The following is a 14,830-nucleotide window of genomic DNA, read 5'->3' as shown; positions in this document are numbered from 1 at the left end:
GTTTAAGTTGTTACATATAATTCAATACATAAAATTTTGGTGTGTAGGGGATTAGAACAGCAGTTGACGTTGTGTTGCCACATGCTGAGCATCGCTTTTGTGTTTAACACCTACATGCGAACTTCAAAGCGAATAGGTACACGGGGAAAGTTTTTAAGGATGAGTTGTGGGGGGCTGCACGGGCAACCGATATTTATGCCTTTGACAACCACATGCAGAAGATCTTGTGGTGTACCTAAGGCGTCATGATTCAGGCACGCTTTCTATTGCCAAACCAAGAGCGACATGTTATTGAATAACTTGGCTAAAAGCTTTAATGCTTGGATTAAAGAAGATAGGAGTAAGCCCATTTTAACTATGATTGAAAATATTCGTCGGCAGATAATGGCACGGTTCCAGCAAAAAAGGAATGGAATCTGGTCGACTTAATACATGATATGCCCAAAAATTCAGAAAAAGTTGGAGAGGTCAAAGAATGATGCAAGAAATTGTATTAGTCGGTGGCAGAATGAGTTAGAGTTTGAAGTCGACCACATGTATGATGCATGACGTTTAGTCAGGTTAGATCGTCACGAATGCACATGTGGGAGATGGCAGCTGAATGGGATCCCTTGCTCCCATGCTTGTGTTGCAATTTACATGACATGAATAAGCAAAAGCCAGAAGCATATGTTAATGAATATTACAACATGGACACCTACATACAATGTTATGCAGCTCGAGTATATGGTATAGAAGGTCCAAAGACATAGCCAACTGATGATCCATGCGATGCCGTTCTGCCACTTATTATTTGAAGAGCTCCTGGTAGACCAAAAATTGCTAGGAAAAGAGCTGCAAATGAGCCGATTAACCCCTATAAGCTAACCCATAGTGGATATTTGGTGAAATGTGGAAATTGTGGGGATTTAGGCCATAATTACAAAGAGTGTTCGGTACCTTTGAATCCAGACAGGAAAAGGTGGAAGCCAAAGAAATATAAGCTAAAAATGATGCCACTCAAGCACAGGTAAAACCAATATTTTTTTCAATAAAACCATGACTAAGTTATAACTTAGTGTTTAGAGATGAATACTATAATGCTTATTATGGGGATCAGTTTTGACTTAATGTTTGGTTAATGCATTACAGGGATCACAAGGTCAACCCCACGTAGAAGCAGCTGTTCAAGGATCATCACAGCCAAGTGTTCATACACGTAGGGCGACTCAGTCACAGGTAAAACCGATACCTCTTTTTCCTGTTTTCTAATTTATATTATTTTATTTGCGTGGTTGGTATGTAGTTCATTGTCGTTCCCCTTAATGTTTAGTTAATGCATTCTAGGGATCACAAGGTCAACCCAACGTAGAACCAACTGTTCAAGGAGCATCACAGCCAAATGTTCATACACGTAGGGTGACTCGGTCACAGGTAAGACCGATACCTTTTTTTTTTTTTTTTTTTTTTTAATTTATATTATTTTATTTGAATGGTTGGTATGTAGTTCATTGTTGTTCCCCTAGCCGATTATGTAGGTCATTGTTGTTTCCCTTAATGATTTGGTTGAATGGTTGGTATGTAACTCATTGTTGTTCCCCTTAATGACTAGTTTGTGATTGGTTGGTATGATTGGTTTGAATGGTTGTCAATGTCTGCATATATAATGTGGTATATAATGGTTGTCAATGTCTACATATATTTCTTTTTTATATTAACTACGTAATATTTCATGAATCATAGGCGGAAGTAAAAGCGGGGTTATCACAGCATGTTAGTACACGTAGGGCTACACGTGTACAAAGGAGCCGAGGAAGTAGGGCTATGCAATGATGTTGTGTTAACTAACCTATATGATGTGAGTGATGTCACTAACTTACTTAGAGTTCATTGTTTTTGTCCATATGCCGCAATGTATGCAGATTGAATGAGTCAATTTTCTTTTATGCAGATTGATAAGGGAAAGCAGACAGATGATTTTTTGGTTTTAAAGCAGCTGTAAGGGATGCAAGAACTCAATACATGAATATACGTTTCAAGCATGACCACATAATTGTTATGCTTTTTTTTGCACTGTTGGTATATGATTTTTAAACATCCAACATGGGTAGGCAGTAAAGTGGTCTTTTGTATAATGTTAGAAAGCACACAGATACTCAAAAAGTTATGTATTTTTTGCAAGTAAAACCATATCAATATGTATGTATTAATGCTATATGTTTGCTAAATGAGTTTGTTTGGTTACCTGGCACGATCGATTTTCTATATAACTGTTGGCAATTTGGTTGATGTGCTGCAATTATGTCATGATATGTAGGCCACAAATATAGAAAGATAAAAATATTCCTAGTGGGCAGCCATTGTATTTTGTTTGCTTGTGAAATGAGTGGTATTTTGTAGTCAAATGTGTGAGCAAGAGTTGGTTTAGGAAAGATAAAAATATTCCTAGTGGGTAGCCATTATATTTTTGTTTGCTTGTAAAGGGAGTTGTATTTTGTAGTCAAATGTGTGAGTATGAGTTGGTTTAGGGGTAGCATTAGTTGTAGATGATTCCGTGGCACACACAAAATCATCTAAACCCAGCTTGTCAAAACAAGCCCAATGATCACCAAACCAGCAATAAAGGAATGGAATAAGTACACCCGAACAATCATAAAAAGAAAAAAATATATTAAAAATTTTTTTTAAAAAAAAAAATGTAACAACCAAATAGGAGAAAATAAATTTTTTTTGATAAGTAAATATGTATTTGGGGCGCAACCAAATACACAAGAAAAAAAATAATTAATTTGTTCTTTCATTAAGTTTTGTGGAGGAGAGGGTAAAACACATGCATACCCATATACATACAAATATAGCGTGCTCACATTAAAATCAGTACAAACATTAACATACATTTAATTATAGAAATTTAACAAGTCATACAATTTCTTGTTGTGCCTGCCTAATCCCCTAATTCAGGCCAGGTGATACAAAATATGTAATTGAAAGTTGCACAACCTTCCCATGCCTTAATGCCCCATGAACCTTAGAGTAATAAGCAACACACAAATGACCAACGAAAAAACCAACAAATATGTTTGGATCCTCATTCTGACTCTAAGTGATGACACTTCACCCTTAAGAGAATTAACTTGTTTATACAACCCAGGTAGGACTTCCTTTCCGCAAGCACAGGTTTCGTCGTCATACCATTGAAAAAAAATGACATTGTCCAACTTTTTGTCATTACACAAAAAATTTTACAATTTCAAAAAATTACGAATAAATACGAAATAACAACCATTTATCAACACCAACTTAGCCAAATTGAAATACCTTTTTACGGTCATACATAGCACATCCATAGAATCTCCTCCCAGGATTTTTAATAGTTGTGGATGTTAAAATTGAGGTTGTAAGGCCACACCTACATTGCACAGGTTCCATATCATCTTTGACCGGCAATATTACAGATGCAGATGACCTTGATTGTTCATTCTACAATGAAACCCTAAATCATTAACAACAAACCACCAAAACTCTTATGAGTTTCACAAAATAAAATTTACAAACATTTTTCAGCTTCACAGTGCACAATTTGTCTTATTGTCTCATTCCCTGAAAATTGTCTTTCCCCTATTCATCTTATTATCTGGACCTAACAATATATAATTTACATGGGAGAGAATAATCAAGCTCATAAAAGAACAATATAATCAAGCTCTTCTAAATGCAAGGAGAAATTTTAGAAGCACCAAACAATACCTGTGCATCACATTTTTTCTTGTAATTTTTAGTTTCTTATCTCTCCTTTTTATGATTAAATATCCATAGGAACCCGTAAATGCCATTCTCTCATCAGGCATAACTTATTGAAAATCCACAAATTGGCAATGAAGTATGCATAGAGTATCAACCAGCCACCGGGTGAAAGAAAAATACAGCTCATACCATACAGAATTATCTCTACACAAGAAGGAAGTTGGATGGCATAATATCACTACCCAAGATCTAATAACTCAGAAACACTAATACTACTCATATATGCACTTCGAATCTTCTTCCTAATGTTTGCCTTTCATTCTACAGACATCAACTGCTTGCTATACGAATTTAAAAGGTTGTTATTTAAAATTTTTTCAAATATGATGAGAAGATTACATCAATGCCAACTTGACGGCATACATAATGCAATCTAAACCAATAAATCCAAACACAAAAAAAAAAAAAAAAAAAAAATTCAACACATCTGCCTATTATGGACAAAGCCACTATCAATATAAAAGTTCACAATTAATAATGGACAACAACTAATATGAGACCATAACCAAAAAGTTTCAGGACCACAAACAAAATATTCCATACCAACAACCACTGCCAATCCATAGCACTAAAGTGTATATAACATAGCAATGAAGTATATACATCCAACACATCAGCCCAATCAGGTATATAAACATGTGTTCGGCAAAAATGCTTGGAAATGGGGGTTTCGACATTAAGGTTCCAATACTAAAAAAAAAAACTTCATCAAACTGCAAGAAAATGCTTTCATTTGTTTGAACCAACAAAACCCACAAAAAATTCCAAGAAATACCTCTAGCCGGAATCCAAATTTTTTGAATCCAAAAATTTGAAATTCAAGAAACCCTAGTCAGAGATCTGACGCCGGACTGAGCCGAAATGAGTTTCACGGTCGGTTCTGTTATGCCGGTGGGTTCGCCCGTGAGTGCGTTGGGAATATGAGGTTGTTCGACTGACGGGAATCTGGGCTTCTATTGAGTCGTGTGTCGCAAGATTGGGGTTGAGTAAATAACTGTTGTGCCGGTGGGTGCAACAGTGGGTTCGCTGGTGGGTTCTGTTGTGTCGGTGGGTTCGCCGGTGAGTGCCTCAGGGAGAAGAACCTTGGAGTCACGGTGGGTCTTGGATTGTTCGTCGGGGAAGCTTGTGTTCTTCATCTGCTGAAAGGGATGAAACACGAGTACTTGGGGTTCAACAACTAAAACCCCAAGTTTTACCAAAACACATCGATTAGGATAAATCCAAAACGGTGTGTTTTGATTCTCTGTGTCAAAAATGGACATGTAGGATCAAAAAAATCTGACGTGGCGCACTTCAAAACGGTGCGTTTTAGTATATTTAATTGCTGTTAAAAAAAATAGACGGTAGTGATTTTATTGTAATTTTCATTAACCGAGGGAGTAAATTTTCGAAAAAAAAAACTTAAGGAGATTTAAATTTTGAAAGGTTAACTCAAGGATTTATTATACATTTATGCTTTAAAAAATATATTATATATATATAAAAAAAATCACAAGGTGACCCAGGGTTGGGCCACCTTATGACCATTTTTTTCAATTTTTTTTTTCCCTTTTTTTTAATAAAAAGAAAATTGAAGGGTAATTTTATCTTTTTAAGTTTTTAACGGCAAAAATTGAAGAAGTGGGTAAATTGACTGCAATTGAAAGTTCAGTGGTCCAAATTAAGAAACCGTATAGTAGTTCAGGGGTCTAAAGTGAAGTTATCTCTAAAAATATTTAGGCCAAATCCCTAAAAAAGTTTACGAAAATTTATAGTTGGGCCAGACCAAAAAGTTTAGACCCCGCCCAAAACTAATGGGCCCGAAGATGAAGCCTGACCAGAAAAAAAAAAATATATATATATATAATTCCTTACAGGGCCGAGCAAAAACAGCGATCTGTCGTCTATTCTTCTTCTTCATCTTCTTCGGTTTCCATATTCCACCATCCTCTTCCTCTTCTTCTTCGTAGTTTGCGTCTTCCGCTCTTCGGTCAGCTCAGAGCTCACGCGGTCAGCCTCTGCTCACCGTCTCACAGCCCACGGTCAGCCTCAAATCTCAAGTCTGTAATTTTTTAAGTCACACACTCACTTTCACATTACACACCACACACGCCATACGAGAAGCTTTTATTATGAAAAAATTGAATATAAAAAATAAAATAAAAAATATTAATGGATCTTGCCATTGTTTCCAACATAGAGTCCACGTGTGAAGTAGTCCATTGATGTGTTTACTTCATCGATAGTCGAGACCTTGTACTGCAATTTGTTACTCTACTATCAAAATTTTGTGTTAATTTGTTGTTATTTACATGTATATGATCCTTACAGACGCTTATGCCTCTTCCCTTCCTCAGATCCTAATTTGGGCAAGTTTCATAAACTGATAAATAATCAAACTTCTAATGGTTTGTAATCTTATTACTTCATGTCTAGAAGATTTGGAGCTATTGCAGTAGAAACAAATAGGTCGTTTGTTTGGTACAATTGGCGTGTTCTTTACAAAGGTTTTTGTAAATATGTTTTACTTTTATTTTACAATGGATGAGTTTTCTGGGTTTGGCTGCCTTGAAGTGTCTTCAGAAGGTTTTCACTTTGTCACCAGAGACGTGTGTTATTTATTTTATAGCTTAGCTTTCTTAATATTTGGTGATTGATTGTGTGGTGATTAATTTTTAAATTCTGTATTATTTCGTGAAAACCTATTCAACTCCCCTTCTAGGTGTTGTTTGGAAGTCATTAGCCTAATTTTCAATTTGTATCAAAGCCTTAGGTTCATTATGTGAAGGATTAATTTCTTGAGTGTGATTTTTGACTCCATATCAAATGTTTCATGTGTCAATCTCGATCACAATCTCTTAATGTTCCTCATTTCTTTGACGGATCCAATTATGATATTGGAAGGTTCTAATGGGAGCCTTTCTTAAGTCCTTGGACAAACAAGTATGGACTGCAATTGAGAATAGGTGAAAACATTTGGACAAAACGGTAGCCAAATGGATCACGGTAGAGAAAGGTAGTTGTAACTAGAATAACAAGCGACTATACGTCATCTTCATGGCAGTTTTATTGGAAGAATTCCGAAGAATATCCAGTGTGAGATTACCAAGTAAGCATGAGATATTTTGGAAGTAACATGTGAAGGAACAAAAATTGTTAAAACTTCAAAACTTCGGGCATTAACTTCCAAATTTGAAGAGATTAGGATGAAGGATAATGAGGCCTTTCATGTTCTTAGAGGCCGTACTTGCCCATCTGACCCCTTAAACTCGCGATTTAGCAATAGCTTTAACTTTGATGAAATTTTTCTGATGCTAAAATTGTTAGAAAGATCATGAGGTCTTTACTTGAACCGTTTAGACCTATGGTCATGACTATTGAAGAAATCAAGGACCTTGACTCTATGAGAGTTGAAGAGCTTGTGGGTTCCCTTCAAACCTATATAAGCTCTCATTGTGTCAACCTAAGAAAGCCAAGTCTATTGCACTTAAGACTGTCAAGGAAGGAGCCGATAACTCCTCCAATGAGGAATCATTGAATGATGAGGACCTTGCTATGTTTGTTAAGCGATTCAGAAATTATTTCAGACCTAGGAAGGAAAATTTAAAAAATAAAGCTTCTAAAGAAAATTATTCCCTGCTTATTCTGCTTTGTTTTCACTGTGCTATATCCGACACAGTTTCCTTATCATGAGGGATGCTTTTGATTATGCAAACTACATTGCTCAATATTGGCTATTATATTATACTGTTGTTGATGGATAAAACATCACTCAGGTTGTGGATCAGCCTCTATTTCATTGGCTAATTCCCGGGTCAACTTGTCAGCCCGATCATCTTGTCCACCTGCAAAGCTATAGACCCGAAATGCAAGCTGGAAGGCTCTCCAAAGCATCTTGATGTGTGCATTGGCAGCTGACTTTGCCTCTCTCCGTTCCTAAAGAAAAATACCGAAACACCTTATATAGACTCATAAAGAAGTTATTAAATTGGAAAAGCTAAATGGTAAGTTTAGCTATTCACCTTAAGTACTAACTCCATGCAACTTGAAGAAACATCTACCATAGATTCCTTGATTCGCACTAACTTATTGAAGTCGAAATGAATATTTTGGCTCTGCAGCCGCTTAGATTCTTCATCTTTGGTTCTTTCTAATGCATCCACTTCTCCCTTGATCTGCTTGCAACAAATTTATAAGCCCAGGAATGAAATTGCTCTGTTAGTAAAATTTTGGTGTCTTTCGACTCTTCTATGAGTCCTAATAGTTTACCTTGTTGAAATAGGAATCAACCTTGTCAAGAAGCTGGCCCAAAGGAGGCATTACTTTCCAATTCTCCAGTGTAGTAGCTATTCCTTCCAATTTGAAGTACAGTGCTGTCGCAGTCCTCAATGATTCAAGCTTCTTTGTAGGAAATCCTTCAAATCTTGCCAGCACCTACATTACAAGGACTTTGGCTGTTGTTTCAAAGCGTCAAGAATTAATGAAAAGGATTAACGGATTGAGCCATATGGAATGAGAATCACCTGGGTCTCATCAGTCAACTGCTCTAAATGTTGTTCCACATATTTGTGGAATTTAATAAGCTCAGCCATGTCCTTTGTTTGAAAGGAATTGATGGCATCTTTAATGATCATGATTGATTTTGCATGCTTCTGAACGTCTTCTTCAATTTGCTGGAAATATGCTGATCTAAGAAAACAAAGAAGGAAATCAGTGGTAGATAAGGGACCGGCCGTCTTCATCTGGTAAATACTATAACTATTACTGTTAAATTAGTACTTATCCCAAAAGTTTAAGTTGATAGCAAATGATGAATTTAATCATTTAATTTATATTCTAAAACTCCTCATCGCGTGTGGGTTCTAACTCCTTATTAATAGGTGAATCCTAACAAGTGGAATATTTAAATTAAAATGGGAGGTGAATAACGAAGATAGGGTCCGAACTTAGGACCTTTGCTCTGCCCTATTACCATGTTAAATCACCACTTAACCTAAAAACTTAAGCTGATAGAAATTGATGAATTTAATAATTTAATTTATATTCTAACAATTATCAATGTAACAGATTGTATTTTATAGTTAGGTGTTGTGGGAAAAGACCTTTTTGTCATCTCTGCTAATGCATCAGCCATTCCCTGTTGCTTCCCAGCAGAAACTCCTATATGAGTTTTACTCCTCTTTGTAACCTTTTCATTTAGACTAGAGCCTTCAACCTTTACTTTCAGAATCCGATACATGTTGCCCATATGGGTTGATCTCTTCAGTTTGGTAGTTGCCTTCTTGGGGCGTAAGGCCTTTGCTACACCAAGTGGAGGAGGAGGTGGTGGTGCAGCTCCCTTTTTCAGAGGCATTGGAGGTGATGCCACTGGTGCAGATCCTTTAGAAGGTGGAATGGGTGGTAGAGGTGGCACTGCAGCAAGATTTGAAGGCGGAATGTACGGTGGTGACGGGGCTGTTGTTGGTATAGTTGGAGGAGCATTGAACAACGGTTTTTGAGGTGGAAGGGGTACTGTTGCTGACTCTCTTGCTTCAGGCATCATATCTGAGCTAAAATTTGGAATCTTTGGTGAAGTGTTTGTAGCTTGGGAATCATTTTTTCTCTTATGACCTACTTTATCTGGTGATTCTTTAGAAATTTCTTGCATTTCTGCATTTTGGTCACCAGCAGCCTTGTTTTTCCTTCTCGTGGGGCTGGAACCTGCAGCTGATACATTAGGGTACATGTTGGATGAGAGGCATTTCATGTCAGTGGGCATCAAGTTCCCCATTGCCTGAAGTCTGAGAGGGAAAAGAAGAGGTCGGGAGCAGGAAACGTCAGCCAATTCACCAAGTCTTACAGCAAAGGCCAGTTCAGGAGGAACTGATGTAGGTGTATCCGGAGAAGGGCAGTAGGTTTTGCTGTCTGAGTAGGATCTATTCAAAACTTCCCCAATAGTGGAGCCCTTCTCGTCTTCGTCCATGACATCAAACATCTTTTTTGCTATGTTGGTCATGTATGTGAGCTTTGCTTGTACACGTCCTCCTTCAGTACAATTAATTTATTAACTCTAAGTAAGACAATATCTTAAGAAACTTGTAATGAAATGGAAATTAAATAGAAAATCAAAAGAAAGTGAGGAAACGTACAAAAGACTTATATTTATAGGAGAATTGGAGTAGGCGAAGTTAAAGATAGATATAGTAATCAAATCAATTACAATCAATCCTTGAAGATAATTATTGTATAAAGAATATATACCATATCATATATTGTAACAGTTTCTAATGCTTTCAAAAAAACGAAGGTATCCTACCGAGCTGCTCCAAACTGATGTTGTCGACCAAGCTGTCCTCTGTCTCATCTCCACAGTTGGTTATCCACTTATGGTTCTTTGCCCATGAATCTCCAACATATTTCAAAGCAGTGTAAAGGTGGTCCAATCCCTATATAAATATATTGTTTTAATTGGCTTATAAACTCATGCAGTCAGGTCTATTAATTGATAATAAGCATCTTTCATTATTTCATGTTCTTGGAAACTGAACCTGATTTATTGAAGTTCCTTTCATTTCTGAGTTAATGAGATTGCTGGGAACAACATTAGGGTACAGATTATGGAGATCTTCTACTGTTCCCATCACCAACTGCCAGAAGGTGGAAAACGGGACAAAGAAATTAATGAAGTGCAATTTGACATGAACATTATTTCTGGTTTTACTTAAAAGTAAATGGTGATCAGTACCTCATGGATGGGGCTCGAGCCATCACAAGGTGGAAGGTCAATGATGTCTCTAAAGGTTAGTATCTTCTTCCGGAGCTCTATCATAAACATGAAATTTGCTCTCCATCCGCTCGAATTGTCTGGCATCATGCCTACCACATTCTTCAGGTTGGATACATCTGAGCTCGTTGCCTGCATGAACTAACCTTTCTTTGTCAAAAATAATAATTTATGCAGAAGTGTTTATTTAACTCTCACAAATTTGTTTCACATTCTCAAAAGATTCCAAATTTTCTTACGCCACATAAAAATTACTTCAAATTGAATATCTCCTAGTTTTGTGTGGAAAAGTTGATAAATATTTGTGAAAGTCCTAGTCCTACAATGAAGGATTTTCTTTCTAAGGTTGGATTGTGTTAAAATATTAATTAAATGATTAAATTTATCATTTCTTGTTGGCTTAAGTTTTTAAAATAAATAGTTATTTAAAATGGTATTGAAGCACTTATGTATTCCTTTCCTAGTTGAATATAGAGTTTGACAACTTTAAACACCTATAAATAGATGTGCCAGGCCATTCATTGAAGACACAAGCCTCAATTTCATAGCCGTTCAATAAGAGAATTAGGTATGCTAAAGTAATTCTCTTTTTGGTGAGTTTATTGTGCAGCAAGAGAACAAGAGAAAATTCTCTGTTTTTTTTTTTTTTGGTTGAAAAAAATGCTATAAATCATATTTTTATCTTATAACTATTTCACATTGCTGACATGGCAGTCCTAATTAATTTTTTATTTTTTTGTTTTTAACAAAGATTAGTTCAACGATTGGTTAGGATTGTTATGTCAATATTGTGAGATAAAAGTTATATTTTGATGAGGGTAGGGTTTAGGATGGAGAAAGGGACGATCTAACGTAAAATAATAACTCACAACAAGAGAAAAAGAAGATAAAAAAAGCTATGTATATCAAAAGTAAATAATGAATTTTGTTTTTGGGATGGCTATTTTAGTTTTTTGGGGTGGTCAAACTACCCCTCCCCCATAAGCTTGCTCTTTACAAATATGTCAGATTGTCTGGACCTGTTTTTAAAATATGTTTATCAATTTCAAGATTAAGTAAGCATGTCCATAGGGAAAGCTCAGTAAGCATCTCAAGTTCTGCATATGTCTTGAGTTCTATAATATTTACTTTTAAAATGCCTATATTTTAATTGTGGGATTAATCTTTAAAATTTCTGCACGTAACAGAAAATATGACCAATTAGAAATAAGAAAAACTCATATGTCCTGTTTAATTTGTAATTTTTCATCATTACCCGGAGTCCGCTTGCATTGCAATGGAAGAGTAATGGTGCCCTAGCTGATAATCCAGTAGCCATCTCCAACTCAAGTGCTGCTTTTTTGGTTGCAGAGACAATATATTCAAAGTTTCAATCACCTGCCATTTAACCTCTTTGTAGCCTCCAACGATCAAGAACACAAATAAGGCATTCAAACAAATTAACCAAGACAAAAGGCCAAGTTTGAGAAACTATGATGCAACACTGGGGTTCAAAGAGAAAATAGCGGAAGATCCTCCAATCCCCTCTGTCACCGCATCCTCCTCCTTTTATGGGCAAAACCGTGTAGGTTTGCCTGGGAAGCCACTAGGTGCCTGGACCTTAATATAGCGATTATAATCCTCCCCTACAATTTAGGAATTGATGGGTTGAGAGATTGCCACTTGTGTGACTTCTTCTCTAAAGTAGCATTTCCAGACGTATCAGTCAACTTCGACCAATGCTAGAAGTCACTCTTATATCTCTCTTGTATCTTTCTAATAATGATATAGCTCTTAAAATCACTATTGGGATTCTGATAGATCATTATTGAATTTTAATCAAATTGTAATTTTAAAAGTCACCTTATTTTTTAAGGGACACGAGTGACCTGAGAGATTTTTAAAATAACTCGTTAGCCACCATTTTCCTCCTTTGAAATTGAAATTGCCATCCCCATGATATCACTTTTACTACAACTTTCGTTACAAATTGATATTCTATAATTAGTGAAATAGTTAAGCGAAAAAATTAACTCATCAATTTAATTAGTTGGTGGTTGACTTGTTAATCACAAATTCTTTAAGCATTTCATCAATTATGGATTGCCGCATAAGTTTGTATGGACACTAACAACAATCTAAATTTAACCTTCGCCAAATAGTGAAGAGTTCTGATGCCACGTCAAATCTAGAGCAATTATATGAAGTTGGGAGAACAACTCAATGTGTTAGAATTGATTTTATGTTACAATATATATACTCTATTTTACATACGCTAAAACAAAGTCAATGAGAGCAAATTTAATAACAACTTACTAAAAAACTTAACAATCTCAACTTACTTCAACTATTATTTATATGACACTTTATACAGTCAGCAATCAAATTTACATCAAATTTAAATTGCTGTTAGGCATCGTAGTAAAAGTTATAGTGTCACAAACATTTTACCTTAAATCAATCTTTCTTATTTATTTTGCACACTTTTTATTCATGATGTTGCTTTTCATTTTTAATGGTTGTAATTAACATGTTTACACAAGGGGAGGGGACGGGGGAAGGGAGGGATTTGATATAGTGACCCCCGCTTTATGAAGCGTGGTCTCAAGCCGATTGAGCTACTCCTTGGGAACTTAACTATATTATATTGAAATACATCATTAAGCTCTATATTAAATACGAGAGCATACACATAACAAGCTAGGTGCTTAGATTAGAAGGTCCACAATTTTAAGAGAGGGGGTCACTATATGCAAAAATTTTCATGGTCATTAAAACTATAGAGCGGGTTTTTTAAATTTTTTGTTGTTGTGAAAACGTCTTAGAAAAAAATAGTAAAAAAAATATAAATAATAATAATAATGAAAAAAAAAAAAAAGGCGAGAAGAAAGAAAGGTTATTGAGCAATTCATTAAATTCAAACAAATGTTGTTTTCCGCCCTATGGTGATGGTTGTGTGGATCGAATTAAGCCAACATTAAACAACAAAAACAATCATAAAATGCTACTTGTAATGGATTTAGCAACCATAAAACTATTTTATAAATCAAATTTTGGTTATTTTTAACCATTATTAGTGAAATTTGTGCATAGCTATTGAACATATATGCACCCAAGTATGAAACTGATGAAAATTTTTGGCCAATTTAACAATGTTAGCCTAAAACCATTTAAAATGTTAAAAATGCATCATTGTGAGATAATATTATTATTATTAGTGCATTATTTAACAATTTTTCTTTAGTGTAGATGCATATTATTGTCATTGCAATATTTGGACTTAAGAAAGTTCCTTTAAAGCCTTGTTTGGTACACGAAATAACTATTCCTTTAAGAAAATGATTAACTATTACTAGGAATGAGAATGTGGGATAGAATAGCTAATCATATTCATTAGTTTGGTGACAACACATTTGTTTTCATTGGAATTGTACCAAAATTACAAAAAGACCCAAAATATATATAATAAGGTAATAATTATATTTAAAAAATTGAAAAAACTTCTTTGCGCATGGTTTTATATCTTTATCTTTTGTGTTCTTTCTTTAGGTTAATTAGTGGAGCCTTTGCGAGTGGACGTGAGTGACGATGTTCATCTACGTTGAAAAACAATACGTTTTAGTGTAGATTTGGATTTTTCTAAATCCACTTCTAGACTAGAAATTAAAAATGGTTCGTGTTTGATGTTCTTTATGTGATTGGGCTAATTAGCAGAGCCTTTGCAAATGAACGTGACAGACGATGTTCTTCTACATCAAAAACAATACGTTTTTGTATAGATTTGGATTCTTTTATTTCTAGTTTTAACGTAGAAATTAAAATGGTTATTGTTTGAATGTATAGTTCAACTGGTTCTTGACTGATTTATTTTGTTCACTATGTATTAGAATTTAAAAATAATTTTATTTTCCAGGTTTTTTGTTTTTAAATAATAATGCTTTTTTTTGGAAGACGTATTTCATTCTCCAAGAAATAGATATTCTTCTTCGTAGAGGAATATATATTCCTATGAGCAACCAAACAAAATAATTTAGTTTCCAACGGGTCTATTCCGCATGTCAAACGGGAATTTAGTTTTCAACTTAACTATTCCTCTTGTAATTGTCACACTTCTTTTCAATGACTATATTATAATTTAATTTAAAAAATCTTTTGGCGAAAACGTCTTAGAAAAGAATAGCAAAAAATATAAATAATAATAATAATGAAAAAATGTTATAGAGGATTTCATTAAATTCAAACAATTATTGATTTATCCCCCTATGGTGTAGATTGAGTGGATTGAATTAAACAAACATTAAACAACAAACAAAAGTCAATTTAAAT

The 14,830-nt window shown here is 35.0% G+C and overlaps 1 protein-coding gene and 2 long non-coding RNA genes across 3 annotated transcripts; 2 read left to right on the top strand and 1 right to left on the bottom strand.

Annotated features, from left to right (window-relative positions):
* Positions 1–5,665: 5,665 nt before the first annotated feature.
* On the top strand, positions 5,666–8,252 carry LOC148585314 (uncharacterized). Its single transcript, XR_015912179.1, has 3 exons — positions 5,666–5,804; positions 7,539–7,766; positions 8,045–8,252. It is a non-coding gene; the product is annotated as an uncharacterized LOC148585314 (long non-coding RNA).
* On the bottom strand, positions 7,531–11,174 carry LOC132181733 (uncharacterized). The gene is made up of 8 exons (XM_088516959.1): positions 10,487–11,174; positions 10,290–10,388; positions 10,058–10,187; positions 8,865–9,786; positions 8,286–8,451; positions 8,032–8,196; positions 7,785–7,937; positions 7,531–7,698 (listed from the first exon to the last, which is right to left on the bottom strand). The coding sequence occupies exons 1-8, from the start codon at positions 10,661–10,663 to the stop codon at positions 7,531–7,533; spliced, it is 1,980 nt and encodes a 659-aa protein (XP_088373085.1). The 5' UTR covers positions 10,664–11,174.
* LOC148585313 (uncharacterized) lies at positions 8,418–10,432 on the top strand. Its single transcript, XR_015912180.1, has 3 exons — positions 8,418–8,507; positions 10,049–10,175; positions 10,349–10,432. It is a non-coding gene; the product is annotated as an uncharacterized LOC148585313 (long non-coding RNA).
* Positions 11,175–14,830: the final 3,656 nt, after the last annotated feature.

The sequence above is a fragment of the Corylus avellana genome, chromosome 5, assembly GCF_965113065.1.
Source record: "Corylus avellana chromosome 5, dhCorAvel1.hap1.2, whole genome shotgun sequence".
Taxonomy (NCBI): Eukaryota; Viridiplantae; Streptophyta; class Magnoliopsida; order Fagales; family Betulaceae; genus Corylus; species Corylus avellana.
Note: the sequence above shows the minus strand (reverse complement) of the source record. Positions and strands in the feature narration are given on the sequence as shown.